A 26,792-nucleotide genomic window follows, 5' to 3' on the forward strand; every position below is an offset into this window, starting at 1 on the left:
CCCCGAGGGCGGCTGAGGAGCTGCCCCAGGGCGTTGGGTTGAAGACTGCCCTCACACCCCAGGGGCAGGGTCCCTCCCCGGCTAGGGCCATTCGGTCCTTCACCCCTTGTGTCACCTCTGTCCCCACCGCCCTCCACGCAGGTCTGTTCCCAGGAAGCCTTGGCTGCCTCCTTCACTCCTGCACGGAGCCCCCGTCAGGGTTCCCGACTCTCCTATATTGCCTTTGATGGATTTGGCACTGACAGCCCGACACGTCCAGCCAACAGCAGGACAGCCCCCTCCCCACTCTCCCCAGCCTAGAAGTATTGCTTGAGCTCCTGCAGTGCACTGGGCTCTGGGAAGGCAAAGTGTCAGAGGAGAATGCCGCCCCCGGCCTCTAGGGGGTGTCCTCTCTAGCCGGGCAGCCCCGGGGGGCAAATGCAGCCAGGAGATGAGGACTGGGAAAGGGTCATGAATCAGCAGGATTTCAGCTGGGCTTTTACTCAGTAGGTGTGCAAGTTGTGGGCCACAGAGGCTTTTAGGCCGGAGCAGTCCAAGCAGTGTGGATCTCCCCTGCACAGGGCTGAGGGACAAGGACACGGGGTGAGGCGTGCAGACAGCCGTGGGGTTACAGGTGGAGCAGGGAGAGCAGCTGCCGCGCTCCCCTCCCCACCATAACCACAGGCCTCGCCAGCCCCTCCCTCACCTGCCACCACACGCGTGGCCTCCTCTCATTTCCTCCCCACCTGGGCCTGCTCCAGACTCCTGCCTCTACTACCTGAACCACTCTCCCTGCTCCTTCCAGCTGACACCATCCCACCCTTCACACTCAGCTGCGGGCCTTGGAGAAGGAGGAGGCTTCCCTGGCTTCCACACCCACCCACCCGCCTCCCCCTGGGTGGATAAGAGCCGTTCCCGTCTCCCAGCACCTCCTGATCTCAGGCACGCAGCCTCCCTGCTGGATAAAGAGGTTCTGATCCTCCGCCCATCCTTTCTTTTGTCCTTCTGCCCAGTCCCAAAGATGCCTTCCGAGCCGTGAAGAAGAGAATCGTGGGGAACAAGAACTTCCACGAGGTGATGTTAGCTCTCACGGTGAGTGCCCCGTCCCTCCATCCATGAGGATCACAGTCCACCAGGGGCCTGGCGGGACTCCCAGCCACCCTGGGGCCCCTCTTCCAGGTGGTAGCAGTTCAGTCACTAAGTCGTGCCCAACTTTTGCAACCCCATGCACTGTAGCCTGCCAGGCTCCTCTGTCCGTGGGATTCTCCAGGCAAGAATACTGGAGTGGGTTGCCATTTCCTTCTCCAGGGGATCCTCCCAACCCAGGAATTGAACCCAGGTTTCCTGCACTGCAGGCAGATTCTTTACCAAACAAGCTACGGGGCTGTGAGCAAAGCACTGGCCTGTCTACACAGGTGGCCAACATGGAGTGACAAGAGAGGCTATTTGGAAAAGTTCTCTCCAGCCTACTGGTGTGGGGAACAGACACACGGAGGCCCACAGCCCTCCAGGGCCTGTCGTGGAACACCTGGGCAGAGGACCTGCCTGGTGACACAGAGACTCAGTGCGCACAGGCCTCTGGCGGGCAGTACCCAAGTTGAGTTCCAATTGACACTTGGACTAATTGGCCCTGAAAAAATGAATGTAATGCAAATGTCAGAGGCCAAGGCCAGTCCTTGCCCACAGCAGGGCAGGACAGACATGAGCTGGCAGTCAGGGTGGGTTTGGCTGGGGAGTGGGGTTGGAAGGACTCTGTCTCTGCCTCCCCCAGGCAGTACTTATATTTGGATTAATCCACTAAACTGAAAGTCAAAGGCAGCTCCTGCCAGGAAGTGGGGACAGGAGTGGGGAAGAAAGTTGAACACCTTTTTCCTAGGCCACAGGGTCACCATTTCAGTGAAAGTTCTCTGCTTTCCACCTGAAGAGCCACCTCCCTCTAGATTGTGCTCAGCTCAGAGAAGGCCTCAGGACAGGATTCTGTGGGCACCAAGGCCACTCAGCCAGGGATCTCCAGCCAGTACTCAGCCCTCTGCCCACTGCAGGCTCACCCCAAGCTACCCAGACCCTGAATCCAGCGTCGTCCCTGCTCCTCCATGTCTGGGTCTCACTGGAGAGAGCCGCACCCTCTGCGGGGTCTGCATGATGGGACGTGGGTCGGGAGTGAGGGTGGGGTCCTGGGTGCCCCCCCTCCCTGCCAGGTGCTCACGGGCACCACACGGCATCCAGGTCTTGGAAACCTGCGTCAAGAACTGTGGGCACCGCTTCCACGTGCTGGTGGCCAGCCAGGACTTTGTGGAGGGTGTGCTGGTGAGGACCATCCTGCCCAAAAACAACCCACCCACCATCGTGCACGACAAGGTGCTCACCCTCATCCAGGTGCGTGCAGGCAGCCCGGGGCAGGCGGGGAAGAAGGCGCCCCCATCAGTGCTGCTTTTTGTTTGTCTACTTCGGTTTCTCTCGTTGGGAGCATCTTGCTCATCTGCGGACGGGACTTCTAAATGAGGGAGCCTAGTTGGCAGAGGCCTGGCTGCCCGGGTGATGCTGCCAAAGGACCAGCGAGTCCAGGAGGGAATTTCTGCTCCCTGGGGTGGTAGGCAGGCTTGCAGAGGAGCCACTGAGGAGCGATTATCAGCCCTGTCCCCTTGTCCCCTCTCAGTCCTGGGCTGACGCGTTCCGCAGCTCGCCCGACTTGACAGGTGTGGTGGCCGTCTACGAGGACCTGCGGAGGAAGGGCCTGGAGTTCCCCATGACTGACCTGGACATGCTGTCGCCCATCCACACGCCCCAGAGGGTGAGGGGCAGCGGCAGGGGTGGCGGGGGTCACTCCAGAGGGGGTTCTGCGGCTGTTTCCTGAGGGGCCCTGACCTTCCAGCCTTGCTGATTCAGCCTGTTGCCTTCTAGACTGTGTTCAACTCAGAGACACAGTCAGGACAGAATTCCGTGGGCACTGACACCAGCCACCGAGGGGACTCCAACCAACAGACCACACCCCTGCACACCTCGGCCCTACTCCCCAGCGACACACCCATTACGCCGACCCCTGAGCAGGTAATCAAACCTGGGTCACAGCCGTAGGCTCAGCACCTCCCCGCACGTTACGGAGGGGGCCCTGGCAGTGTGGAGGTACTCCAGCCAGTCCTCAGGCAGCCCCATAGGGGCTCATTATTTGGGAGATGAGGCTCAGAGAGGTCAGTTAACTTGCCCAGAGCCACACAGCCCAATGAAGACAGGGCCAGGATTCAAGCTCAAGTCTGTGACTCCAGGCAGGCTCTGTCCTGCACCCGGGCCCTTCTCCACACTGTCTCCTCTGTGGAGCCTTCTGGGCAACACCAGGAAGAGGAACAACTCAGCAGACGGCCCCTCATCCACAGCAGCTCCACTCCCTGCTAGGGTTTGCTCAGGTGCTCACACAAGATTTCATTTGAATAGAGGTTCTCGCTAAAATAATGATTCTCAAACATCTGCACCGAAAAAATGTTAAAGCTTTGTCTCACACCATGATACTTGCCATCAAGCCCTAAGAAGAGGATTGGGATTGTATGTAGTGTAAGACCCTGGAGGCCAGTCCTGGGCAGGCTTTTCTGGCGCCCCACGAGTAGCTTTGCAGGGCTTCCTTCTTCAGACCATGCCACTTGTCCCTCCTGCCCCTGAGCCCAGCGCCATTGCTTCTGCCCAACGAGGGACATCCACGGCCATGCCCAGCATCTCTGGGTGTTCGGTCAGTTTACTTGTGGCTGGGAGTCGTTCGTGGCCTGTGCACCACGGGTATCACTTCTGAGGTGTTTATAAATGTCTGCGTATTATTTAGCCTCAGAAACAAATAAGCTTACCAACAGCTTCACATTCAAACCTATTTAATTCCGTACTTCTAGCAAGTTATGATGGAGAAGGAAATGGCAACCCACTCCAGTGTTCTTGCCTGGAGAATCCCATGGACGGAGAAGCCTGGTAGGCTGCAGTCCATGGAGTCGCACAGAGTCAGACATGACTGAAGCGAGTTAGCAACAGCAGCAGCAGCAAGTTATGAAGTCAATCCCCAGAGTTACAAATATTACTAGAAAAGTTTTCCTAATAAATAATAGGCCCAATAATAAAAGGTGCATAAATGTTGTAAAATCACCCTGTGATCCAAAACTGATCTCAGTTCAGTTCAGTCGCTCAGTCGTGTCCAACTCTTTGCAACCCCATGGACTGCAGCATACCAGGCCTCCCTATCCATCACCAACTCCTGGAGCTTACTTAAACTCATGTCCATTGAGTCAGTGATGCCATCCAACCATCTCATCCTCTGTCATCCCCTTCTCCTCCTGCTTTCAATCTTTCCCAGCATCAGGGTCTTTTTTCAAATGAGTCAGCTCTTGCATCAGGTTGCCAAAGTATTGGAGTTTCAGCTTCAGCATCAGTCCTTCCAGTGAATATTCAGGACTGATTTCCTTTAGGATGGACTAATTGGATCTCCTTGCTGTCCAAGGGACTCTCAAGAGTCTTCTCCAACACCACAGTTTAAAAACATCAATTCTTCAGTGCTCAGCTTTCTTTATAGTCCAACTCTCACATCCACATATGACTTCTGGAAACACCATAGCCTTGACTAGATGGACTTTTGTTGGCAAGTCTAGGTTGGTCATAACTTTCCTTCCAAGAATAAGCGTCTTTTAATTTCATGGCTGCAGTCACCATCTGCAGTGATTTTGGAGCCCAAAATAAAGTCAGCCACTGTTTGCACTATTTCCCCATCTATTTGCCATGAAGTGATGGGGACCAGATGCCATGATCTTAGTTTTCTGAATGTTGAGCTTTAAGCCAACTTTTTCACTCTCCTCTTTCACTTTCATCAAGAGGCTGTTTAGTTCTTCTTTGCTTTCTGCCACAAGGGTGGTGTCATCTGCATATCAGAGGTTATTGGTATTTCTCCTGGCAATCTTGATTCCAGCTTGTGCTTCATCCAGCCCAGCGTTTCTCATGATGTACTCTGCATATAAGTTAAATAAGCAGGGTGACAAAACTGATCTAACCTGGTTATAATTTTAACCAGTTTGCCTGAAGTCTGGCCTCTGTGTAGATTAAGACTGATTATGTCCAGTGAAAGAGGTTCTTGCTAAACAAGACTGAGTAGTCTGAGTAGTTTAATTTCAGAGGGCCCTTCTGTCTTTGAGACACGTTGATGTAACTCCCATACTCCTTGTAATTAGGTCCCATCTGACCCAGACACGCGGGGTTTGTGATCAGTCGTTTTTCCACTCGCTTCTACCAAGAGCCTTCATTAAACAGGACAAATGTACCAGACATTTCACAGGTCTGGAAGGTGCTGGCAGACTGCAGTAGACTGTGTCTGCAGGCCCACTTCTTCATCTGTAAGGGGTGGGGGGTAGTGATACTTGTCTCATGAGACTGTGGTCAGGGTTAACTAGCAACATACGGTAAGTGCTTGTCACTTAAGAGGTGATCAGAATGGCAACTGCCTTCACAGGCACCGTGAATTTATATGATAACACTTGTATTTTGAAATCAACTGGGTCACCCAATTTAGAATACATCCAGCATTTCCCAAAATGTAGGCCACTAAATCTTAGTCTCATGAGATAGCCCGTGATCAAAGGGTTCATCAGCCAGGTCATGTTTGGCAACGTCCACAAGGGTCCCTTTCTGGGCGTTCACGGTGTCCACGTTGTCCATGAGGACACAAGACACCCCGCAGAGCCCACAGTGTGAGATGCTACACCAGGGCACTTCCATCACCTCACCTGGGTGCTAAGACTCTGCGACTTGATGTGCAGCTGTTTCCCAAGCCAGGACTGGGACCGTGGTCGTTGAGAATCTGCTCACATGCATACTCAGGTGGGGGGTGGCACTGGGACTTACCCTTGGTAGAATCTGGGACGCCAGAGCAGGCCGGAGCAAGACAGAACCCCATCTTCCTAGGAGGACGGCCTCCCTCCTCTCCCCTCAGGGGAACTGCCCTTCAGGGCCTCGTTAGGCGCCAGCATCCATGAGATGCTGGAGTGCTCAGCTTCTTTCCTCCTGGCCTCTCCCTGCTCCAGGCACCCCAGCTTGGAGATGGTAACGGTTGGTGGCACCTCTGTAAGCTGGTCTGTGAGGATGGGAATTAGCCCCCCACAGGCCTCCTGGCACAAGACTATGGTCCAGGAGCCTGGAGAGGGTGCCAGCAGGTTGGGCTAGTGGTGCCAGGCTGTGGGAGGAGCAGCGGCTCTGGACCCTGGCCTCACTCAGCAAGACCGACCATGTATTCCAGATCGGGAAGCTGCGCAGTGAGCTGGAGATGGTGAGCGGGAACGTGAGGGTGATGTCAGAGATGCTGACAGAGCTGGTGCCCACCCAGACGGAGCCAGCAGACCTGGAGCTGCTACAGGTGAGTGGCCACTGCCCCTGGCTCAGCCTCCCCGCTTCCCACCACCAGGGCAGTTTCCATGGCGACTCTGAGCTCCTTGGTCACAGTGGGAGAGGTTAAAACCAGGGACTTTGGGCTCCATCAGATTGGAACTCAGCTTCTACCACTTGATGGTATAAACAGTAAAGCCCCTCTTGTCTCAGTTTCCTCATATGTAAGATTCCTTTTATGGTATACATTTGACATGAGAATTAAATAAGGCTTTGCATGTAAACACTCCTTCCTGTGCCTGGTTCCAAATAGCTCCCAATCAGTGTCTTGATGAAGGCTGGAAGGTGAGGTTTCCAGCCATCAGAAGAGGAAGCCTAGCAGGTAGGCGTGAGCTGGGATCTACGGGCCAGGGCTCCCGTATGTCAGGTGATATCCCCAGGGTTCCACCCCCAGCTGGGCATGAAGGGGCTGTATGTGGGGAAAGGCACCCTCCCCATGGAGGTCATCCCTGGGGACCCCCGAGGCCCAGGAGCCACCTGAACCTGTGAGGGGACAGAGGGCTTGATGTGATCAACTCATTTGGTGACTTTCCTGCTGGACCCTCGCATTTCTGGTGGGCGGAGCAGGGTCGTTCTCATCTCTCTGTCCCCGGGCCCACCTGAGCTATGTGGTCCTTACCTTACTACAGGAGCCAGGGGGAGGGGTGAAGTCGGAGTCTCAGAGTTGAGTGAACCCACAAACGTGAAGAGTAAATGACAGAAGCCTGAGTGAGTTGGGAAGCGACAGGATTACTGTAGTGCAGTTAATTTCAGGTGTCTCATGCCAGGGCCATGTGGGGGTGAGTGATTCTGTGGCCTCAGGAGGCTGGCTGGCAGGCAGGGGTGACCCTGGGACAACTGACAGATGCTGAGCATGTCCCATGTGCCAGGTTCTGATGTGGACACGTGGTACAGGGTCACTCACTCAATCCTCCCCTTCCCCCCCATTAAGGTAGGCACCCTTACTGTCTCCATGTCCCAGGTCAGCAAACTGCTGAGGCAGAGAGATGTCATGGGACATGCCCAGGTCACAGAGCTGGTCATCAGCAGAGCTGGGTTATGAACCCAGGGCCCTGGCTCCAGTTGCTGCTTTTCCTCTCTTGAGAGGGAGTGGGAACAAAGCCACAGTGAGCTTAGTCATGGGGGGAGGAGAGGGGAGGCCCATGGGATGCTGGAGTCTGGGCTGCCCTGCCCCATGCTCAGTGGGCAGAAGAAATCCCAGGAGAGGGTCTAACTCGGGGAGGGGCAACAGGGTCTGCAAAGAACCAAAGTCAGTGGTCTTCATGATGCCTGGAGAAAAGTCTGGCTTGTGGCTGAGTCCATAGTGCCCAACAGCTGTCTGTTGGGACCTCAAGACTCTAACCTGGACCCCTGTCCACCTGGTGGCAGGCCCCTGAGGAAGGAAGTGCTCAGTCCTACAAATGAAAAGCCTGTGATGCTGCAGCTTCATTTTTTTTTCTTTTTCCCAAACAAGCTTAAATACATAACATTAACTGATTAAAAATCAGTCAGTGACCTGGTGACTAAATGCAGTGTGGGACTCTGGAACAGAGTGGAAAAGGACATGAGTGGAAAAGCTAGTGAAACCTGAGTGAAGCTCGTAGGTCAGTCAATAGCAGTGTACCCGTGCTAAGGTCTTGTGACAGTGCCAAACTAAGGTGAGAGGCTGGGTGAGGGGTTTACAGCGACCCCTGTGCTCTCTTACCTTGGGAACTTTTCTGCATATTTAAAATTCTTCCAAAATAAAAGGCATTAAAAAAAGAAATTAGACTAGAGAGGCAGAAATTTGGAGTCGGGGTTTGTGGATAATAGTTGGATCATCCAGTACATTTTTTATGCTTTGGTCACAAAAAACCTAACTGCCCCATGACATGTGGCAGGTGTTTCACCAGCCACCTTGCCAGCTCAACCTTTCCCCAAATCGGAGATGGTGGCAGGAGCTCCATCCAGAGGTCCGCACAGAGCCAGGTAAACGCACAGCGCAGTTCCCATTTGGTTGTGTCCAGTGTGCTCCACACTTAGAAATGAGACGCCGGTGCTCGTCCGTAGAACCCCAAAAGCTGTTCCCTGCAACCTCAAGTCCAGTGTGGAGACCGCTGCTTCTCCATGGCGCGCCAAGGACCGGGCATCTGGAAGGGACGGCCTCGCTCCCAGTCCAGTGGCCATAGTTGTCTCCCTTCCTTCCCCGGCAGGAGCTCAACCGCACGTGCCGCTCCATGCAGCAGCGGGTCTTGGAGCTCATCCCCCGCATCGCCAATGAGCAGCTTACCGAGGAGCTGCTCATCGTCAATGACAATCTCAACAACGTCTTCCTGCGCCACGAACGGTAGCCCTGCCTCCGGCCCCGCCCCACCGCCTGCCCCGCTCCAGCCTGCGGCCCCTGCCATCTCCTCTGTTCACACCCGCTGACCTTTCATCTCCCTCCCAAACACCAGGCCAGCTGCCCAGTGCGCACTCTCAACTGCCTTCATCCAGCGCAGGCCACAGTGCCCGCCCTCCCTCCACCCCTCCTCTCCTGCCACCGGTGTGTTGTGTCTGCATCCCGCCTCCGCCTCCAGGCTAGCACCGGTGGTGGCTGAGCGGCTGGCCCACAGGCAAACAGGCCCATTCTGTCCCTGCTCCCCCACCCCTACCCCGCGCCCAACTGCCTGGCTCTGGGGCTCCTTGATTGCAAACTCGGTAAGCGCTTCTGGCTAACTTAAGCAGAAAAAGAAGTCATTAGGAGAACAGCTTTTATTGAATGGGCAGCTTTCAGAGCCCAGAGAAGAATAAAACAGTGAGCCTTCCTAAGGGGAGAGAAGGGCAGATGCCAGGATGGCTCAGGGGTCTCGGGACAATAATGCCTGGACCATGATCCCAGGGTGTCACCCTGAATACGTGGGCTCCAAACACTTGCCGCCTTGGGAGGTATCATTCTGTGCAAGAGTCAGAACCCCGGGAGACACTCCGATTGGCTCAGCCTCCTTGTGCCCACAGTAGGAGGGAGAGGCCCCCTTGATCCTGGCAGGCCCACCAGGGGCACAGGAAATGGGAAGCAGTTCCCCAGAGGAGCATGTAGGTGCTGGGCCTGCAGAGACAGCACACCCCCACTCTTTTCTCTGTCTGTACAACGAAGCTGTGATCCCTTGTAGATAACCGACAGCCCATGCAGTTATTCCTGTAAGGGCCTTGTCAGTCAGGCTGTCTGCACAGGGTGCTAATTAGCCTGCTGCCTCCAGCTCCCGGTTCATTTCATATGTTTATCCATCATCAGACACTTGCTCAGTGATTCTGAATCAAGTGATGGGGATGGGGCTGCAGCAGATAACATCTGCCCAGCCTTTCCTGCTCACTGGACCAGTGGCGCTAAGAGCCCCTGCTACTAGGGTGTGGGCTGGGGGGTGGCCCACGGGCCCAATCTTGAGGTGACCAGGACCCCTCTGACACTCACTCATCGGACCTCGTGTCTGGTTGTTTCCGGTTTATAATCACTCCTCAGTGTCTTTGCTTGATCCTCACACCTGGGAGGCAGGTTGCACTGTCACCCCCTTGTTAATTGTTCAGAGGTGATGTAATTCACCTGGGGTCACACAGGGAGGGACAGAACCAGGACAAGAGCAGATCCCAGACCGAGGTCTTCAGCCCACCCAGCAGCAACTTGGCCTGTCTAGGGTGGTTTAAGTGTCTCCATGAAATAGTGTAAGAGATATGTGTCCTCCTTACACCACTTTAGACACTCACCACATGCACAAATGTATGTTATCAAACAAAGTCCCCCAAAAAATCCATACCTTTACTATGTGCATGCACCCCCTTTTCCTTTTCCTCTCTGCTGCTGCTGTCGCTTCAGTCGTGTCCGACTCTGTGCGACCCCATAGACGGAAGCCCACCAGGCTTCCCCGTCCCTGGGATTCTCCAGGCAAGAACACTGGAGTGGGCCGCCATTTCCTTCTCCAATGCGTGAAAGGGAGAAGTGAAAGTGAAGTCACTCAGTCGTGTCCAACTCTTAGCGACCCCATGGACTGCAGCTTACCAGGCTCCGCCATCCATGGGATTTTCCAGGCAAGAGTACTGGAGTGGGGTGCCATTGCCTTCTCCATTTTCCTCTGTAGTCTATGCCTGTTGTTTGTTTAATGCTAGTTGTAACTAAATAATTGGTCATCTAATTGGGACAGTTGCTAGTGTAAGAGGCACCCTGCTAATACTCCTCTAGGGCATACACTGGATTGTCCGGGGCAAACCTGACCAGTCACCATCCTGCTTGTGACCCATTCCGTGGGTTTCGAGACCTGCAGTGGGCAAAGCTCTGGCCTGGTCTGTCTCCTTGACCCAGGTCTTTTCTGTCCTGTAGGTTTGAACGCCTCCGAACAGGCCAGACCACCAAGGTAAGAGGCAGCTTCTCCATATTAATGACAGGAAGGGCTGTGCCCACCTCCCTCCCCAGGTATCCTGGCCAGAATGTGTCTTCTTAGCCAGGCTCTTAGAAAAGGCTTCTTCTAAGTTTTTTTGTCATTGTCCCTTTAGGGTAAACAAGGTTCTGCCACCAGCTGATGCCCCAGGGTCTTATGAACCTCCCAGCAGGTCCAGCTGAACTAGAGGCCAAGGGGAGGAAGAAAGACTCCCTGACTCCCGGTCATAGCTGCTGGGGGTGAGGAGGGGAGGAGGGAGTCTAATGACACACCCTCAGGCAAAGAATGCAGGCACCAGTGCTTCAGGGCAGAAGGGAATGAGGCTGCACCTCCGGTCAGAGGGTGATGGTGGCCTCTCCCCTCCCCACAGGCCCCAAGTGAGGCCGAGGCGGCCCCTGACCTGATCGACATGGGCCCTGACCCTGTAGCCACCGGCAATCTCTCATCCCAGCTGGCAGAAATGAGTAAGTGCAGCACTGGGGGCTCTGGCCAGGGTATGCTACCTACCATGGGTACCCCTGCAGCTCTTGGGGTGCCCTCTCATTCCACAGTTGGGGCTGGAGTGCCCACAGCAGAATGTTGGCCCAGCCCCTACCTCCCCAGGGTCCCCTGCTGAATCTTGGTGTGGGTCTCAAATCTTGCTGCACAGCTGGGATAAAACACGGGAGACTCTCCCTCCCAGCCCCATAGCTCCTGAGCCCTCTTAGATCTCAGAAACCCTGCTGTTGTGTGATTGCCCCTGGATCATCTGGTGAACTTGGACACATCACGTGGACACCCTGGGCCCCTTTTCTCCTGAATAAGCTTACACACAGAGTGGGCTTAGACCAGGCCAGGCCCAGAATGGGCTTCTGGTACACGTCAGCCATCAGCACCATCGTCACTTGATCTGTTAAGTGTTATCGGCTGCCTGCTCAGAAGTAATTGAGAGAGAGGAGGTGAGGTGCCCGGTGTCCCTCAGCCAGCAGGTGGCCTGTCCCATCCGTTTGCCCTTCCCTGCCCCCACTCCAAGTTGCCCTGCTTCTCCAGAACCAACCTGGGCCTGCCAGGAAACAGCCCAGCCGCAACTCAGTGTCCAGGGACAGCCAGGCAGACCCTTCATGTGGTCTTTTTGTCCCCACAGACCTGGGCTCCAGCAGCGTGAGGGCTGGCCTGCAGTCTCTGGAGGCCTCTGGCCGACTGGAAGATGAGTTTGACATGTTTGCGCTGACGCGGGGCAGCTCACTGGCTGACCAACGCAAAGAGTGAGTGCTGAAACCCACCCTGGGCTCCTGCAGTTTGGGTCAACCGCTGTCGGGGGAGGGCCTCTCTCCAGGTCTCTGAGCTCGGTGTGTGGGTGGGCACACCAGCCCCTGCCTGCACCCCCTCAGGATGGCAGAGTTTTTCCCCCTGAGTCAGTCCTACATGGCCTGGGATGGATGAGGGAGGGACGCCCTTTGGGTGATGACCAGCTTTGTTCCAGAATCTTACACAAGCCAAGCAGATGAGGAAACAGAGACTCTGAGAGGCTGATCATTTGCCCCAGCTCAGACAGCTAATGTCTGATAGAGTTGGGAATCCCAGACTGTCTGGTTCTAAAACACAGTGTCTCCAACCCAGCCCAGCTCCCCACTGCACTGTACACCATGTACCAAGCCCTCAGGGACTGGTCCAGTGATTTCTGCTATTCTGCAACCAGCCTTAATTTCCACAGAAGTCGCATTATCCCACTCGAGTCTGCCTGCCCTGCTCTCGAGCTGGGGCTCTATGCTTCCTGGGACTGTCCATTTTCAGGGAGATACTTTCAGCAGCAGAGGCCATGTGGCCAAGTGTCCACCAGGCTGGCTTCCCAGGACTGGCTCCATACAAGTTGGTCAGGGGACAGGGTTTGCTTGGGGTTGTTGTCAGCCTTTTGCTTGTAACCCCGGGGCAACCAGGATGTACAACCAAGGAAAGCACTGGACTAAGGGAACTTCTCGGCAGACTCCATTCTGGTCTCCTTGGGAACTGTTGATGGGCCTCCAGAGGGCCCAGGGGTCCGCCATCCACACTGGCCAGTCCCAGTGAAACCTGACAGGCGGTAGCCAGCCTGGGTCATAGGGCTGCTCACAGCCCCACCCACTGGCCGACCAGCCCTGCACTGTGAGCCGAACCATGAGTCTGGGGCGGAGTCTGTGCTCCCAAGCCCAGGCGCTCTGGGACCAGCGGCTCACGGTCACCTTGGAGGTAGGGCGCGGTGAGGCTGCTGGGGGACTGGAGGCTAATGAGCCTGGTGGGACTTGCCGCCAGAAGGTGGCCGCCTGAGAGCCCCGGCCCGGCTGAGGTTTGCTGCCATGCTGTCCCTACTCTGGGGAGCCCTGAAGGCCAGAGAAAAGCACACCCCGAGCTTGCCTCCAGAGCCTGCAGTCTCTTGGGGGTGGGAGGTAGCCTGCCTGTGGACTGCTGCTGTGCAGCTCTGGGCTGTGGATCAGCTCGTGCAAAGGGTCAGAGGCAGGGGTAGCACAAGACACCCAGTTTTCCGGTTGGCTGCAGCCCCCTTGCGTGGTGAGCCATGTGACAGGGTTAACCCGCCAATTCCCGTGCCCTCCTGGCTACCTCCGTTCTTCAGAGAGGCTGCCTGAGAATTTCGGGGTTTATTCTAGAGGCCCCTTTAAGTGCCAGCCTACCCAGTCCCCAGGGAGGCAGGTTGGCGCTATCAGAGCTACATGTGCTGTGCTTGCGCTGGTCCAGCCCAGCTCCAGCAGAGTGTGAGGTGCTCCCCACCCACCCCACCTGGAAAAAGACCCTTCCTCCCCAATGGCGCAGGGCCTTCCTTTGAGGCAAGAATCCCAAGATTCTCATCTTCGCCTCAACAACTGACCCAGGGACTTCCTGATGGTCCAGTGATTGACTCCATGCTTCCAATGCAGGGGACACAGGTTCAATCCCTTGTCAGGGACCTAGATCCCACATATCACAGGATGACCACCAGAAAAAAAAAGACTGACCCAGTCTCACCTCCTCTCTGCCAGCAGTTCAGGGCAAGAATGACAGCTCTTCCCAAGCTGCTGGACCACGTCCCCAAGCCTCCCTGGATATCCCCCTCTGTAGTAGCCAGAGAAACACCAGCCCGCTTGTTAGCATGGGCTTTCCTCCCACTCCCCCTGAGCCTTCACTGGAGACACAGCGGATCCCTCCCTCCCCATCCTCCTCTGCCCTGAGGGTACAGTGTCCACTGCGTTTCCTCCCAGTCGCCAGGGCTGGCACCCCGAGCACATGCAGATCCTCACCCGCCGTCTGCAGGTTTGTTTTCAGCTGCAGAATGGGGTTCCCCCGTTCACACACAGCCTTCACAGAACCACAGATTCTGAAATGACGCTGTGGGAGCTGCTCTGGAGAGGGTCTAGATACGAGCTCTCCATGACCACGGAGTCTGGGACGCTGTGCTCATCCCTGTAGTGTGGCCAAATCCGGAAATAGGAGGTCGGTGGTCTTGGTCTCTGGCCCCCAACACCTCGCTTCTCCAGCCTTGCTCTGCCTGTCATGCAGGTCACATGTCTGACCAGGTTCCCAAAGGCAGGAAAGGAGACCTTTTCCTCCATCTCAAGGCAGGCCTACAGATTGGTGCCCCTCCTAGGGCCCCTGCCCAGGCACATTCTGAGTCCACACAGGATGTGGGTCCAGCCCTTGCCCACCCAACCCCTTCCCTCCTCACATCGGCTGGCATGTCTGGTTCGGTGAGGGTGGCAGGTAATGGCCACAGTGGCCTCTGTATTTCAGGGTAAAATATGAAGCCCCTCAAGCAACAGATGGCCTGGCTGGAGCCCTGGATGCCCGGCAGCAGAGCACTGGAGCGGTAAGCAGAGGGGCCTGTCCAGAGGAAGGCTAGGCAGTGCTTGCCTGGTGGTGCCCTTGGTTTATGACAGGAGGTGTAAGAGTGTGGATGGGAGAAGCTCAGCACTGACTTGGAGCTGAGCTAGTATTCAGCCTCACTGCCCCTCCAGAGCCCTGTTATCTGTAGGAATGTGGACAGAGAGGGGCTGGAGGACAGACCCTAAAACCATAGGGAGGCACCCAAAGGTGCCACTTGTATCCATTTAACTGCTTGCATATGTGGAATGAAAGCCACCTCCCACCCTGAGCATGCTCTGCCAGCCACTTGCCCCCTCGGCAGGAGCTCCAAGGACAGTTCCCTTGCCTTTGAATTTGTTTCTGGGTGCCTTTTGGGCAGAGAGCGGTGGTTAGAACGTGCAGGACCCGGGTGCTGGAGAGGCAGGGGCAATGAACATCAGGGCCAAGGAAGGGGTTGGTCACAGCCCAGGGCTTCAGAGGTGCAGGTGGGACTGGGTGCTAGGAGGTGAAGCCTGAGGGGCAACTGGGAGGACTGGCTTCTGCCTGAGGTGGGAGCCCTGGGCAGTCTGGAGCAGGGGTTGGCAGGGGGACGTTTATCTGGCTTCATTTTAGAAGGACCCAGCCTGGAAGCTGGGAGAGCAGTCAGGAGGCTGTGGAAGCTGCCCTGTCCTCTGGAGTGGGAAGGGGGGCACAGGAGATGCGGGAGGGATTCCCAGCTGCATCCCCAGTGTCCCAGGAGTCATTCCCAAGTCAGAACAGGGCAGGACCAGCGAAGGGCTCAGATGCCTCCTTGGGTGTGTTATAGATCTGCCACCACGCGGAGTGCGTTTATGCCCTGAGTCTCAGAGCCTCCCACTTGGACCCTATGTCCCCTGCTGAGTGAGCATTCTGTGTCCCCCACTTACTAAGTCATTACCCAAACCCTGAAGGGGTCCCCTTTGCAGATGAGAAAGCCAGGTCCCAGAGAGGGGTGAGTGAAACCAGAGATCTCACGTCCTTCGCACAGTGCCTGGCATATAGTGAAACGTTTTACCTTCAGAGCACTGCAGTGTGGTCGTCCTCACTTACAGAGGAGACACCAGGGCTTAGAATCAAGGTCATTTGCCCACGATCTCACAGCCGTTGGTCTGTCCAGCGTGGAAACCAGTGCTGGTAACGAGAGCCCCAGATGACCTGCAGAGCTCCAAGGAACAGAGTTGCTCCGATGCTCAATCTTCCTTTTCCATGGGCCATCAGTCTGGCTCCCGAGAATTCAGATGAGTGCGGACAGTAGGGAGCACATCCCTCCGCCACCACCTGGTCCTCGTGGGCAAAGACTGGCCTTTCAGCCCTGTGCTTTCTTGTTACAGAATTGGGGTGGTGGGGGACAGATGTCACCTGCTAGGGGCACAGAGCAGCTCAGGGACCTGACGAGCACTGGGACGAGGGCTCCTGGCTGCTGCCCCACCTGCCGTCAGCCTTGGGGCAGAAACACACACACCTCTGCCTGCAGAAAAGCAGATGCTGACAAGTTCTGCCCGGTCATCTTTGGTGACTTGAGATTTAAGTGAGTTCTACCAATCATGGTACGACTTCCTCCAAAGGAAGTAATAAAGCAGATCATAAACATCTGCTCACAAGATACTCAGATCTGGCTGAGGGCCAAGGCTTTCTCCCTCTCAGCTGTCAAAGGCAGCTGAGTACCGAAGGAATTCCAGGCAGGTTCCAGGCAGCAAAGTACCGAAGGAATCAAGCGTCGACCCTGTAGGTGGCCGGCCGGTGTTTGCCCCCAGGGGTTGATGAGTCCTGGGAGGTGAGGATGCTGGACGGCCTGTGCCAGGCCCCAGGCTGGGTCTGTCTGGCTGGGGAAGACGATCACGGGCTGATGGGCCAGGAGCCAGGACCCTAGGCTTCCTCCACCATCCGTCTGTTCTGGGGCCCTGGGCATCTCCTGTTTGCCCATCAACAAACATGACGGGAAACAGGTACAGCAGTGCTCCTGACACTGGGTGCCCATCAGACCCCCCTGAGAGCCAGTGGAGAGCTGCCTACTCCATCCTAGGATTACTCAGCACACCCACCGGGATCTGTGGGGTGAAAGTAGGTGGCGAGGCTTTGCCCCACCCATCCAGGGATGTGTGTGCGTGTCCCCACAGGAAGACACCTTTCCTATTCCCTTTCCCCGGCCACCACACCTACACAAACATGGACACATACACACCACACACATACCACACACACACACACACACACCCATACACACACACACACCCCATACACACACACCACACACACACACACACACACACCACATAAACACCATACACACCACACACACACACACCATACACACACACACCACGCGCACACACACCACATGTACACACACCACGTGCACACATACCACACACACATACTACACACACACCACACACATACTACACACACACCACACACACACACACACCAAACACATACACCACGTGCACACATACCACACGCACACACCATACACACACACACCACACACACACACACACACACACACCACACACCCACCACACACACACACACCACACGCACACATACCACACTCACACACACCACACGCACACACCACACACACACCACACGCACACACCACATGCACACATACCACACACACACATGCGTGCACACACCACACACACACACACCACATGCACACACCACACACACACCACACACACACCACACGCACACATACCACACACACACCACGCGCGCACATACCACACGCACACACACCACACACACACACCACACGCACACCACACACACAGCATACACACACACCACACGCACACATACCACACACACACACACCACACACACAGCATACACACACACCACACACCACACGCACACATACCACACACACACACACCACACACACAGCATACACACACACCACACACACACACCACACACCACACGCACACATACCACACACACACACACCACGCGCACACACACCACACATACACCATACACACACACCACACACACACACACCACGCGCGCACACACCACACACACACATCACACACACACACACCACAAACACACACACTACACATACACACGCACACACCACACACACACACACACACCCCTCTTGAGGCAGTAGAAGGCCTGTGCTGGATGAGGCTCCCAGTACACCAGTGGCCTGACATCCCCACCACCTTCAGCGCGACTCTCTCTCACCCAGATGGGAGGCGGCAGTGAGAAGAGCCTCAGTGACTGGATGGTGAGACAAGGCATGGTGAGGATGGGCCAGGCGCACTCGCAGGGGGCCCAAGTGGCGCCGGCATCACAACCAGAGGAGCACAGGGTCGACCGAGGGCCTGCGGGCCCCACCCAGCGCCCAGCACAGTCCCACTCCCTCTGCTCTCGCTTCCACGGCCCCTCGGTGCTGCCTCGCAGCAAGTTCTGGCAGCTGGGAGGTACCCGGGGCGTGTCTGGGTCTGGGCTAAGTGCCGGCAGAGGGAGCTGGAGGGTGCAGCCCAGAGAACTTGCTGCTGCTGCTGGTGCTGCTGGGAAGTCAGCTCTGCCGCTTCTATGGTACCCCCGCCCCCTTGGGGTCTCGGTGCTGAGTACGGGGCTTGGGGCCTGAGCTGGCTTTGGTTGGAGGAGGACTCGCTCTCCCTCTGTTTCTCAGAGTAGCTGAGTGGTAGCTTGCATTTCCCAAGCGTCTGCCCTGTGCTGGGCGCAGAGTGCACTCTTTATCTCCTCGTCTCTTTAATCCTCACAACGACCTGGACCTAGACGGTAGGTGCTGTCATCCTCTCTAACGATGAGCAGTGAGGGTGAGAGGAGCTAAGTCACCTGCTCCAGGTGCAGGGACCCAGCCAGCTTCCGGTCTCTGTGACCCCGGAATCTGCCCCTAACCTCCGGCTGGATTCTTCAGATGTTTTTCGAATGGGAAGACCCCACACCAGCCCTCAGCCCCCACCCTGTGCAGGGCTGTGTGGCAGACTCACAGTGACACATCGCCTCTGGGCCCACCAGCCTGGCCTCCTCTGGTTGGCTCGGCCCCTGCCTCCTCACTGGCCCTCCTCTGCCAACTTCCACCAGGAACTCCAAGTCTGCGGAGGCTTGTGGGGACAGCCTGCGGCCGTGCCCCTGCCCCAGCCTTTCTGGCTGGCTGCCCACTTCCTGGGCTTTGAATAATGTGCCAGTTGTCAGGAGCCCCTCTCCATCCCTTGCTCAGCCTGCTGACCCCCATCCTCCTCGCCCACAGCCTGGCACAGTGGGCAGAACTCAGGGAGACCTCAGCGTCCCAGGCAGCTGGGCCGGAGCTGTCTTGGAGGGACTGCCATGAGGGGGCTGGGCAGGTCAACTGGCCCCATCCCATGAGTGAGGGGCTCAGTTTAGGTAACTCCCCTGGGGCCATAGCCGGTGGACTCAGGGTGGTGAGGGGCACTGCCCTCCCGCCTCAGCCCTGCCCTCCCCTCCAGATCCCCGTCACCCAGGCCTGCCTCATGGAGGATATCGAGAAGTGGCTGTCCACGGACGTGGTAAGTGGGGCCCGCTCCTCACCCACCTCACCTGGGGCTCCCATTTTCCCAGGAGGAAGTGACCGGTGTGGGGGCAGGGCGAGCAGCTGGTGAGAGAGCGTCAGCAGGGTCAGTGTCCCCTCCCCTGCTGCTTCCCCAGTACTTCGCCTTAGAGGGGGAAGCCTCACACTCGCAGCCTCTGGGGCCTCCCCTTGCCCAAGCCTGCTGCCCGCATGAGGGCCCACTGTGGCAAGACGGGCCGCCCAAGGGCAGCAGGGACATGAGAGCCCTGAGCTCGGCACCTGGGGTAGCTTAAGGAGTGGTGCCAGAGGGAGCCCCATTGTGCAGAGCAGAAACTGATGGGCAACTGTCAGGAGCGCTATGCCAGGAGAAGGGGGCCCAGCATCCTCCAGAGCCCCCAGTGTGCAGGAGGGGCAGTCAGTCCAGGCCCCCTTCCAGGTTTCTTCCCCAGCCTCTGCCAGCCCACCCCTCATCCTGAGCACCAAGGACCAAGTGCCTGGGCACTTCCTAGCTCCAAGGCCGCCTTCTGCAAGTGGCCAAGACCATGTTTCTGCCCATGGTCCATCTGTTTTGCCTACTGGGTGAAGGCTCACCCCCTCCCCGGCCCCTAGTTGAGCGTGTGTAGCTGACACAGACGGGTGTCAGCCTCTCCACCATGAGCGAGTCTGCCCATCTCTTTGAACACCGGAAGAGGAGGAACTAGTGCCCTTAAGGGCACCACACCCTGCACCTTGCACTCTTCGGAAGTCCTCCGCCTTAGGTTGCCAACAACCCCGTGAGTGTCACCAAGCAGAGAACTGAGGCTCAGAGAAGCCAAGTGACACCCAAGGCCCATTGGCTCAGAGTGGTGGGGCCGAGGTCTCTGGGTCAGCAGCTGAGCCCTGCCCCGCCGTGCGCGCAGCTAACCTCCCTCCTTCTGCCTTGTCAGGGGAATGACGTGGAGGAGCCCAAGGGCGTCACCAGTGAAGGTAGTAGACCCTGGCCCTGCCCCCCCTCCCCTGCTCCAGCCTCGGAGCCCAGCCCCAGCCTCCCTCTCGTTGCTCTAGAATTCGACAAGTTCCTGGAAGAACGTGCCAAAGTGGCCGATCGTTTGCCCAACCTCTCCAGTCCCTCAACCGAGGGGCCCCCAGGCCCCCCACCTGGCACTGCCCTGAGAAAGAAGACCCAGGAGAAAGACGACGACATGCTGTTTGCCTTATGAGTGTGGGGCCTGGTGCCCTGCTGCCCGAGCCCTGGTTGTTCCCACACCCCGTTGCGGGGGCCTGTCCCTCCTTTGGTGTTAAGGCTGCTTGGGGGTGGCTTGTCACATAAGTCCTTCTCTTCCCCTTGAGGTTGGGGCCGTGCTGCCTGGGAGTGTGGGAGGCAGATGGATGAACTGGGGGAGTGAGTCAGTTCTACTTCGGGGCCCTGGGCACTCATGCCTCCCCTCCCACCCCCACCAACCACTGCAACTTTGCTGAGGACAGGAATGCCCCAGGCTGGAGAGGCTGGTCGCTTGGTGGCCCAACGTGACTCCCCTTGTCCTGGGTGATCCCCTCCTGGGACCCCACCCCCACCCCAGATGAGCCCTCTTCAGAGCCCACACTGCCAGTCGAAGCCTGGCCAGAGGCTGGAGACAGCAGAAGTCTCTTTCGCAGCCTCAGGCCCGTTCCCCAGTGCCTGCCATGGAGCCTGAAGGGTTGGCCAGCTGTTGAGGGCAGGGCCTGTGGCTCTCTACTGAGAGCGCACTGTCCAGATAAGCTGCATGTGACAGGGGGAGACCTCGCCAGCCCGAGGCCGCCAGGGGGCTTCCACCGATGCTTGTGGCTCCTGGGACCCCCCCCCCCTTCCCCGCCGTGACCTCCACTGCCTTGCCCTCCTTCCTCTCTTTCTCCCTCGCAGGGCTCCACCAGGCACTGGGCCCCCCACCTTTCGGTTGATCCTCTTGACTGGGAGAGGTGCCTTTCGTATTCCCAATAAAGGTAGAAGAGCACCCTAAAAGTGTTCAGTCTCCAGGAGGAAGCTACTTGGCCTCACCAGGGCTGGGCTGGGCTGGGCTGATGGCCGCCCACGAGACAGACATCTGCAGATGGGGTAGATGCAGGGGCAGGACTGGGCACCCAGCCACACTGCACCAGCACAGGCTCCGCCACCAGTTGCCCGCCAGGCAGCCCCGTTGCTCTCTGTGGGTGACCTGTCCGCATCCTCAGGCCAGCCCCTGCCCAGCAGCAGGAGCTCTGTGATCACAGACGGAGCAGGTGTGGGTGTGGCAGGCGACGGCCTGCAGGGAGGACGCAGCCATCCTGTCCAAGGCCTGGGTGCAAGGCTTTCCGTGAGCTCATGGCATCTAATCCACAATCCTGGGTGGAGCAAAGTTGCATCTCGTTTTCCAGAGGCTGAGTCTCTGACTCAGTGGGTCCTGTGAACCGTCCCAGATGCACTTGTTTATCAGGTGCTGGGCACTTCCTCATGCATCAGTACATCATCCCCATTTTTCAGATGGCAACACTGAGGCTCAGTGTGGAGGCCTTGGCACACGGCTCAGGAGCTGGGCCACAGGTCAGGTGCTGGTGTCAGTTCTCATCTCTGTGGCAGCTCAGGTGCCCTGGTCTTAGAGCACAGCCTTTTCCGGTCTGGAATCTTCACACCAGGCTCTCCAAGAGTCATTGCTTGAGGCACATGGGAGCCCCCAACCCAGCAACCCCTCGGTGGTCGAAGGGAAGGGGGCTGGTGTGGAGCTAGAACAATTGACCTGCCTGAAAGGTCAGCCTGTGGAGGAGAACAGAAGTTGGAATGCCTGGGCCTGGGGGCTGAGTGACCAGAGTGGGTCCAGGGGCCTCAGTAGCCCCCATCTCCCATGAGCAACAGGTAGGCTGTGTGTTCTGAGGTGTGGCCTGGAGCTGGACGCACAGGAAACCAGGCCCAGCCAGCCCTTCATGAGGAGCTGGGGCAAGGGGAGTAGCTGCAAAGCAGGTACATGGGACCAAAGGCTTGTCCATACTCCAGGCAGGGAGGAGGGGGCTCATTGTCCAGGCCACGGTTCAGAGCGTGACGAGAAGCCAGCCTGGAGAAAGACGGTTGAATGTGACCTCTGACCCGTCTCCCCAGCCTGAACCACCTTTCTCTCCCCACCACCCCCTGGGGAGCAGCTGTGTCCCAGTCCCTGGGCAACCAGTGTCAGCCTGGTCTGGCAACTTTTTAGGAGATGGAGGCGCCCACCCTTCAGTCACACCAAGCTCAGCTGGTCTGAAGGTTACCTCCTGCATCCTGCATAAATTAGTTGTGTCCGCCCAGGTAGTGGGAAGGCTCTGGTTCTCAAAAGATTAATATTAAGCATCTCCTGGATGCAGTCCAGGCTTGCCTGGCTACTTGGCAGTGACCCCCATGCCAGCCCTGCCCAAGGATGCTCAGGCTCAGAATGGGGGAGAAGCCAGAGTTGGTGTACCATGCCGGCACACAGTCCCCAGCACCTCTCCATCTTCTGCCTCACATCACGCAGAGGTGGCCGGGTGCTGGGGACCGCAGCCCGACTCGCCGGGCTGCCACCCCCCGACAGCTATCAGGACAGCAGATGGCTTCCAGAGGCCCCTTACTGGACTATTCTGGCCAGTGGTCAGCAGCAGTGCACCAGACCACCAGCCTCTGGGGTGGTAGCTGAATTCTGTGTGGAAGGAAGGCCCCAAAGCACCTGCGTTTTATGACCATCTTTTTCATAATACCCACCTGTATCATGAGGTTGGGAGCCTCTGGTGGTCAGATAAGAGGACTGTGGTGATAATAGGTGGGTTACCCCCAACCCTTGGCCTGATGGGACTGCTGTCAGGCACACTCACACACACGGCGGAGCGGGGTTGGGTGGGGGCGGGAAGCTATGCCGCTGAGCTCTGGCAGGTGTCCCACCTGCTCACTGAGCCTCCAGGCCTCTGACCTGGGTCCCCCAGAGGCTGGGGCCCTCCCCTGGCCTGGGCCTTTCCACCCCTCACAACGGTCCTGTGGAGTCAGCCAGGAGTGAAGGGTGGGACCCAGTGCTCTGGGCGCTGCTGCCTCTGCTCATTTCTGCCCCCGCTGCTCCAGGTGAGTGACGGCGAGCCAGGAAACCCTCAGTGGGAGCTCCAGGGGCTCATGGCCTGTGCATGGCTAAAGTCACCTATTCTTTCCTGTGTGTGGGTACCCCCAGTGGCACACCAGATGTGGTTCTGTGTACTTAGAACTCAGAGGTGAATGTGCCAGGCCACGGAAGGGCAGGGGGCAGTAGACACAGGTGTAAGCTCCACACGAACCACCTACTCTGATGTGGAGAAAACGATGCCAAGAACAGAGCCTGGAGGTCAGACAGGGCCCGAGGCCTGCCCTAGAGAGCCTGGCCTCAGAGGTGTCCAGGCTTCCCCTGGAGGGGGCAGCACAGGGCAGCCCCACCTTAAGGGCCCCTCCAGAGAGAAGGTGTCTGGGGCTGCGATGGGTGAGGGAACCCTGGCAGAAGCTACCAGTGCTGGCCAGGCTGGGTCTCCTGGCACCAGGCGTTGTTTGAGGCCGCAGGCCCCAGGTCAGTCGCAGCAGCAGGAAGCCGCGGGGCCCCACTTAAATGAGGACCATCTGCAGGGGGGGCCTTGACCTGCGGGTGGGGGCAGGATTATCCAGGCGCCAGTGGCTCCTACTGAGCCCAACTGCCTCGGAAATGGTACCCAGCCAGGGGCCTGGGGAGGTTGAGTGGAGCCAGTTAGGTGGGTAGGGAGAGGGGAAGTACTGACCAGAGCTGCCTTCAAAGCCCACTGGCAGAGCCTCCACCCCCTTTGCTCCCTCCTGGCTTCCCTGACCCACCAGACCCAACCCTGAGCCTGGACGGTGACCCCACTTCCCCGCTCCCAGTGTCAACATCTAACCTCTCCAATTGTCATACAATAGCCAGTCATGGTGCAGCCCTTCTGAGCTGTGTGGCTTTAGGTTAATAACTTAACTTCCCTGTGCTCTGGTTCTCTCACTTGTAAATAGGCTAACGGCAGTTGCTCCCTCATAGGGCTGTTACACGAGGGTTAATTAAGAGGACCAGTAGCATAACATCTGTCAAGGAAATGTTCCAACATGTCGTCATGGATGGTACCACCTCCATCCAGAATGGCCTCTGCATCAGACACTCAGCCAGGCGCACTGCCCTGTAATTTCAGAGACCCCAGTTCAGCCTCCAGTATTGCCTTTCCAGCTCTCAAAGGTGCTGGCTGCCTCCCAGACAACCTGGGTTCCCACAACAGGGCCCTCGGGCTCCTCTCTTGGGTCTGAGCTGCTGCCCCTGAGTGGGGCCATGGTGCCTTGATCCCAGCAGTGGAAGAGAAGCAGGATCTGCCCACTGGTCTTGGATGGTCCTGCTGACTCATGGCGGGCACTTGGGAAAGCCCTCCCCCCATCTCATCCCCGCCCTCTCCAGGAGTGACTGTGGCTCGGGACAGTGTCCTACAGTGACCACAAGGTGGCAGCAGTACTCCATGTCCCAGGGCCAGTGGGGCCAGCGCCTCTGAGTTGACAAGAGGAAGAACCCGCAAAAGAGCCCTGGGTGGGCAACACGGAGCCATGGCCCTCTGAGCTCCCCAAGGCTGTGAGTGCCTCCTACGAAGTTACAGGGTGCGCTCATTCCTGCGTGGACGCTCAGTGGACGCAGCATGCAGATCCACGTGTGTTTCTAGTTCTACCAGTATACGCATGATAGCACAAGTTTATACAGTCACAACCCAACACCACAGATAGCCTCCAGTTTTCTATTCCTTGTGCACCCCCTTTAACTGCAGAGCCTGGTTCCCACTGCCCTTCATGTACAGACCTATTTGCTCAGGCCCATTGGTAGCCAATCACGCTCTGCCCGCACCGGCCCAACCCTGAAGGTGTCCTCACCTTCCTTGCGTCCGGACATCCTTGGATGGACCACCAGAACCCCTGCTCAGACTCCACCCTACCTGGGGCCACCGCAGCACAGCCCCATCCCACGGCTGCTTCCTGCCTTGCCTGATACTAATGACTTTGGATCAGTTACTCAGGACGGAAGAGAAAGAGGGGATTTCACTTTAAGAAGCATGGTCAGGGACTTCCCTGGCAGTCCAGTGGTTAAGACTCCCTGCTTCCACTGCAAGGGGCTTGGGTTTGATCTTGGGTTGGGAGCTAAGATCCTGCATGCTACGCAGAACAGCCAAAAAGGTTTAAAAAAAAAAAAAAAGGATGGTCAGAGAAAGCCTCTCCAAGGTGATGTGTGAGTCCCATTGTCCCCACAAACCATCCAAAAGTTTGCACAAATCTAGAATTTACACCTCCAAACTACCATTGCCTACCTCTTATATCACAAAACACAAAAATCCTTAGTGAGTTCGTGTGCTAGGACTGCCATAACAAAATTCCACAGACTGGGGGCTTAAACAGCAGAAGTGTTTTATCTCATAGTTTGAGGCCAAACAGTGCCAACAGGTTGTTTGTCTGGAGGCCTCTCTCCTTGGTTTGCAGACAGCCATCTTCCCTCTGTGTGTATCTATGACCTCATCTCCTCTTACACCAGTCATACTGGATTAGGGCCACGAGGTCTGCAGTCCATGAGGTCGCAAAAAGTCAGGCACGAATCTGTCTCACACTTCACTAGTGACCTCATTTTATTTTAATTACCTTTTTGAAGACCCTGTCTGCAAATACAGTCACATTTTGAAGTCTTAGGGGCTAGGACTTCAACAGATGAATTTGAGGGAGACACAATTCAGTCCGCGTGCTCAGATATACAGAGTCCCTCTGGCCATCTTCCTAGGGCATGCCTGCTCTGCTTTGGCCCCTGTCCCAGAACAGGATCACCCATGACCCACACCAGCTCTGCAGAGGGGTGACCATGTGTCACGCCCACCTCCACCCTCTTCATGTCCCCTCCCCTGGTAGGGGTTCGAGGGCAGTTTAATCCATCCTTGGGCCAGTCTGGCCTTGAGGGTCGAGGAAAGCAGCCGTGGGGGCCAGGGGCAGAGCAGAGCGGGAAGGAGCTGGAAGCAAGGAGACCACAGACACCCAGAGCCTAGGCCAGGGGCTGTCCTGGGCCCCATTGCCACCTGCTGTGTTTTAGAGCAGATCCAAGGGAGTGACCTGGTGGAGTTCCCTTCCACCCACCCTGGGGGACCAGGACCAGGCCCCTTCGTCTCCCTTTGCCTCTGACTCAGGACTCGTGGCCTCTCCCAGCCCCTGCCCGAGGCCAGCCTGCACCTCTTTCCCCTGTAGTCCAGCTGGCTTCATGCCGAGTTACAGCTGGCTGGGCCACTGTGTTATCACCGACAGGGAAACAGCAGCCGAGAGAGGGGAGGGGGCCTGTCTGTGCAGGTGTACTGCCTCCCTGTCCAGGAAGAGGCAGCTCCCAGCCCACCGCAGGAGCTCAGGAAGGCCAGGGCAGGAGGCCTTATTTGTCAGGCTAGAGGCTGCGCAGGGCTAGCCCTGGCAGGAAGTCAGCAGACACAGTGGCTGGCTCACACAGCCACTGGTTTACGGTGTGGTCTGAGGCAAGCCCTTCCCTCCCGGGGCCTCAGTATCCCCAGCTGTCAACCCAAGAGACTAAGTGATCCTGGGACTCCCTCCCACTCTGCTCTTCTGCTCCCTCAACCCCCAGACTCCACTATCCTCCCTCTGAAAGGAAAAAAATACATATATGAGGCTAGAAATCCTAATAACAGAGGTAGCAACATGGGGTCTCAGGGTTCTCCTACTCCAGGACACACAC

The 26,792-nt window shown here is 57.2% G+C and overlaps 1 protein-coding gene across 3 annotated transcripts in view; it reads left to right on the top strand.

The window, feature by feature from the left end:
• TOM1 (target of myb1 membrane trafficking protein) overlaps positions 1 to 21,073 on the top strand; it is a 40,677-nt gene extending 19,604 nt beyond the window's left edge. Inside the window, exons 3-16 of one of the 3 annotated variants that reach the window (XM_086401224.1) lie at positions 993 to 1,071; positions 2,206 to 2,355; positions 2,636 to 2,770; positions 2,881 to 3,027; positions 6,233 to 6,349; positions 8,550 to 8,683; positions 10,688 to 10,721; positions 11,116 to 11,209; positions 11,869 to 11,989; positions 14,484 to 14,559; positions 17,785 to 17,838; positions 19,034 to 19,093; positions 20,022 to 20,061; positions 20,140 to 21,073. In XM_086401224.1, coding sequence (XP_086257350.1) covers positions 993 to 1,071; positions 2,206 to 2,355; positions 2,636 to 2,770; positions 2,881 to 3,027; positions 6,233 to 6,349; positions 8,550 to 8,683; positions 10,688 to 10,721; positions 11,116 to 11,209; positions 11,869 to 11,989; positions 14,484 to 14,559; positions 17,785 to 17,838; positions 19,034 to 19,093; positions 20,022 to 20,061; positions 20,140 to 20,294 — 1,396 coding nt within the window. In that variant the 3' untranslated portion in view covers positions 20,295 to 21,073. The remainder of the gene's footprint in view (positions 1 to 992; positions 1,072 to 2,205; positions 2,356 to 2,635; positions 2,771 to 2,880; positions 3,028 to 6,232; positions 6,350 to 8,549; positions 8,684 to 10,687; positions 10,722 to 11,115; positions 11,210 to 11,868; positions 11,990 to 14,483; positions 14,560 to 17,784; positions 17,839 to 19,033; positions 19,094 to 20,021; positions 20,062 to 20,139) is intronic. The other 2 variants (XM_086401225.1, XM_086401226.1) reach the window with 2 other exon arrangements.
• Positions 21,074 to 26,792: the final 5,719 nt, after the last annotated feature.

This window comes from Bos grunniens, chromosome 5 (assembly GCF_055505025.1).
Source record: "Bos grunniens cultivar Pamir isolate PY7600 chromosome 5, Bosgru_T2T1.0, whole genome shotgun sequence".
Taxonomy (NCBI): Eukaryota; Metazoa; Chordata; class Mammalia; order Artiodactyla; family Bovidae; genus Bos; species Bos grunniens.